Here is a 3,936-nt window from a genome sequence, read left to right as displayed (position 1 = left end):
AAGTATGCTTATTATATATATTAAATCATATCATATAGCTATGCTTTATAAATCTTAGAATCAAATAAAAAGAAAAAGGAAGATTAAAGAAGAAAATTAGACGATAAAAATAATGGATCTCAGCCATGTAAATAAATATATAAAATGAATTAGTGTAGTGAAATTCATACTTATGATATATTTTAAAACGTAAATAATAGTTGAAAGGTTAAACTGATAAATCCAGTACATTGCGTATTATACTGATATAGTATGTGTGGCATGGCATTGTTTTGAATCTCCAATTTCTTTTTTATAAATGGGCTAAACATAAAACAATTTAAATTTGAATTTATTTTACTTTATTAGAAGGGGAATTAAAGAGAAAATAAGGGAAAGAGAAAGAAATGTCCAAGGGCACCGCTAATGGTTGTGGCCACCCTGTCTTCTTAGAGACATGTCATTTTCTCATCTTAAACACCTTTAAGAATACCTCCTCCTATGTAGGCCCTCAATCCTGTGTACATCTTCTTTTCTCTCAAAAATAACCTTTTTCACAAATTACAATTTGGTTAGGAGGACAATCTTTAACCCTTTCTCTAGATCTTATCTTTGCCTACCACTCGCTGTTGCGCTCGATCATTCGTACAAAGCTCTCAGGGTATAAAGAGGGCTGCCCTGGCTGAGGCGAGGATATCGACGAGGAAGGAGGAGAACAGCTTATTATGAGTCGTAATATTATTCCTATAGTATTGTTGGTTAATTAGTTTATGGCAATAGCAAGCATGAGCAACGATAATACCAGTAACGTTGACCTCGACTTCAACAACAGCAACAGCAGCAGCTCCAGCAAAGATGACCATGAACAAGACATGGTGATGCCTGGTTTTCGATTCCATCCTACCGAGGAAGAACTTGTAGAGTTCTACCTTCGCCGTAAGGTAGAGGGCAAGCGCTTCAATGTCGAACTCATTACTTTTCTTGATCTATATCGCTATGACCCTTGGGAACTTCCTGGTATATATATAATATATATTTTCTCTGTATTAATCACTACCATACTTCCTACATACATTTATATATATATCGATCGAGCTACAACAATCAATCGCAGTGATTCTTGTTTTGTTTTTGGGTATTTTGATTTTCTGGGGCATCAGCCATGGCAGCGATTGGGGAGAAGGAATGGTTCTTCTACGTGCCTAGAGACAGAAAGTACAGAAACGGAGATCGACCGAATCGTGTCACGACTTCAGGCTACTGGAAGGCAACGGGAGCTGACCGCATGATTCGGGGAGAGAATTCTCGATCTATTGGCCTCAAGAAAACCCTAGTCTTCTACTCCGGAAAAGCCCCCAAAGGCATCCGAAGCAGTTGGATTATGAACGAGTATCGCTTGCCTCACCACGAAACTGAACGCTATCAAAAGGTACCCATCATCCTTCACCATTGATATCTATATGAAAACCCTTCCGGCCCGGGGTCCTTTCTTTTCCTATTTTGCATGTGGTGCAGTCTCTAACCCTAATTTCTCATTTGGAAAGCAAAAGCTTTCAACTTTGTACTTCTCCTAAAAGTTAACGCTTTTCAATTTCACTTTTGAGTTCCAATGCTTCAGTTTTAGTAAGCAGCTGGATATGCAAAAGCAGGAAATAAATAATAGCCAACATGCTAACATCGTAAACAACTTTAATCAGGCCTTGTTGTAATTAACTGATTTCTCAATTAAATATTTTTCTTTTTAATCTTAAAACTGTAAGGAACGTGCATGAACTAATTTAAATTCAATGACCCATACCGTGTACCGACCTCACATGTATTGAATACGAGTTCTAACTAAAAGGAACGCTCAGTGTCGGAACTGTTTCTCTTACCATGAAATTTCATCGTCCTTCATCAAATCCTTAATTTATTTCAGGCTGAAATATCGCTTTGCCGCGTGTACAAGAGAGCTGGAGTTGAAGATCACCCCTCACTCCCCCGTTGTCTTCCAACGAGGGCATTGACCTCATCGAGAGGACTGCAGTCAGAAAAGAAATATTCGCAGGCCCAAGATGCAGCTCAACAAGCCATGGAAAGGTTTCAAGGGTTTGGAGGAGGACAATCACAACCACAACTGGAGATTGAAAAGATAAGTGAGACTGATGGGAGCAGTAGTAGTACTTCTGATGTTACAACAGCCCTTGCACTTTCCAAGCAGAATGTGTATCGTCCAACGGCCCTTATAAGAACAACACTTGGGTTACCATCTGGAATAATGGAAGAGGAGGGACTGTTCTTAAATCAGTCTAAGCAAGGCTGCACTTCTTTACTTCCCAATTCCACCACTCTCTTTCAACTGGGCTCGTCTTCTGTTTCATCAAATGTTGTTGACGATCTTCACAGGCTAGTAAGCTACCAACAAGCTACAATGAATCCGCTGCAATTCTACAACACTTATCAACAACAACAACAGCAACCCGAGTTTTCTACGTTGCCCCCTCAATCACAGGCTCAGCAGCTTTCACTCAACGTGCTACCCAGCTCACTTCCACTAACGACTTTCTCGGATCGGTTGTGGGAGTGGAGTCCAATCCCAGAACCAAGTAGGGAGTTCACCAATCCTTTCAAGTAGGCGATGTAGACTGCATCTACATATCTTACACATAGATATGTATAGTATGTTTCTACTGATATCTTTTATGTCTAGTCTGAGTCTCTAATCTTTAATGTCTCTGCTTTTATTTTCACCATCTCACTGGCTAGAACTTGATCAGATATATCCTTCAGGACTAGCATAACTGTATAAGTGTTTAGTTCCCAATTAGGGTTTTGGGTTTCTTTGAGGTTGTTTGATTCCCTTAGTTATTTCTTGCTGGGGTAGTGCAGGCTCCAACTTGAGGAAGGAAGGAATATATATATTATCGTCACTTTAGTGGTCATACATAGTCTAGATCTTGAAGATAAATTATGTTTCCAGAATTTAGGTAATTTAACTGAATCATATTAGTGATTTACTCTGAGAAGTCAAAACTAGATTTCTTCAATCTTCAAAACAGTAGAGCCGTGTAGACTATCGACAAGAGAATGATGATTGTATGATTGAATATTCCCAAATATTATTAGAAGAGTATCGCAGAAAATGGTCTGGGGTCGAAGTTGGAATCATCCACAGCTGACAAGCAAACATCAGCAATGAACACATGAAAGATCGTCCTATTTTTATGATGCTTTTATTGGTCTTGCATTGTATCTTTTACACTTTACATTCAAGCTAAAAATGAATATGAAAGTCCTATTTTTATGATGCTTTTATTGTTCTCGCATTGTATCTTTTACACTTTACATTCAAGCTAAAAATGAATATGAAAGAGACATCGATCTTACATCTAATGCTGCTATTCATTTCGATAAATTTAATTAGCAGGTGGATTTAGAGACGACCTTTAAGGAGCATATATATATGTGTGTGTGTAAGTATATAAAGAGAGAGGATGCATGGATGATCGAATTTTTCTGCAGTAACTGAGGTAAAGGGCATATAGCTGTATTCTAATATAGGAATTGAGAGTACCAAATGCAAAGTAAGGGATAACTGCATGTGCAAATTTTGTAGTGGGCGTGCTTGCTTCGCTGCGCAGGCAGCATAGGGCAGTGGCCTTTTGGCCTTTCAGTTTAGAGCTAAAACTAGAGAGGTCCATGGGATGCAGGCATCAGTTCCTCCTATGACCTAATACTTCATTAGTAGCTGATCTCTTTATTTCTCATCCTCTCGCTGTAAATAAATGCATGTTGACATTCCAAAACTTAAAGAAACAGCTACATTTTTACCTACGGAAAATAAATATATAGTTGATACGTGTGGCAATACCATTCTCTTTGTCCTTTCACTTTTCAGCACCAAAATAGATTTACAATTAGCATTGACGATATCTTATTAAACTAGTTAGCAAGCAATTAAACAAATTTCATTTAGTC

General features: G+C 38.2%; 1 protein-coding gene across 1 annotated transcript; it reads left to right on the top strand.

Moving 5' to 3' along the window:
• The first annotated feature begins 376 nt into the window (after positions 1-376).
• On the top strand, positions 377-3,265 carry LOC108485633 (NAC domain-containing protein 35-like). Its single transcript, XM_017789486.2, has 3 exons — positions 377-996; positions 1,140-1,408; positions 1,898-3,265. The coding sequence occupies exons 1-3, from the start codon at positions 750-752 to the stop codon at positions 2,591-2,593; spliced, it is 1,212 nt and encodes a 403-aa protein (XP_017644975.1). The 5' UTR covers positions 377-749; the 3' UTR covers positions 2,594-3,265.
• Positions 3,266-3,936: the final 671 nt, after the last annotated feature.

The sequence above is a fragment of the Gossypium arboreum genome, chromosome 6 (assembly GCF_025698485.1).
Source record: "Gossypium arboreum isolate Shixiya-1 chromosome 6, ASM2569848v2, whole genome shotgun sequence".
In the NCBI taxonomy this organism is placed as follows: domain Eukaryota; kingdom Viridiplantae; phylum Streptophyta; class Magnoliopsida; order Malvales; family Malvaceae; genus Gossypium; species Gossypium arboreum.
The sequence above is the reverse complement of the archived record's forward strand: the minus strand, read 5'-3'. Positions and strand labels throughout refer to the sequence as shown.

Bases quoted from the DNA above. Each gene is read 5' to 3' on its own strand.
- LOC108485633 (XM_017789486.2), top strand. From the start codon at position 750: ATGGCAATAGCAAGCATGAGCAACGATAATACCAGTAACGTTGACCTC. The intron at 997-1,139 runs GTATATATATAA...CTGGGGCATCAG, and splicing joins TGACCCTTGGGAACTTCCTG to CCATGGCAGCGATTGGGGAG. The intron at 1,409-1,897 runs GTACCCATCATC...AATTTATTTCAG, and splicing joins AAACTGAACGCTATCAAAAG to GCTGAAATATCGCTTTGCCG.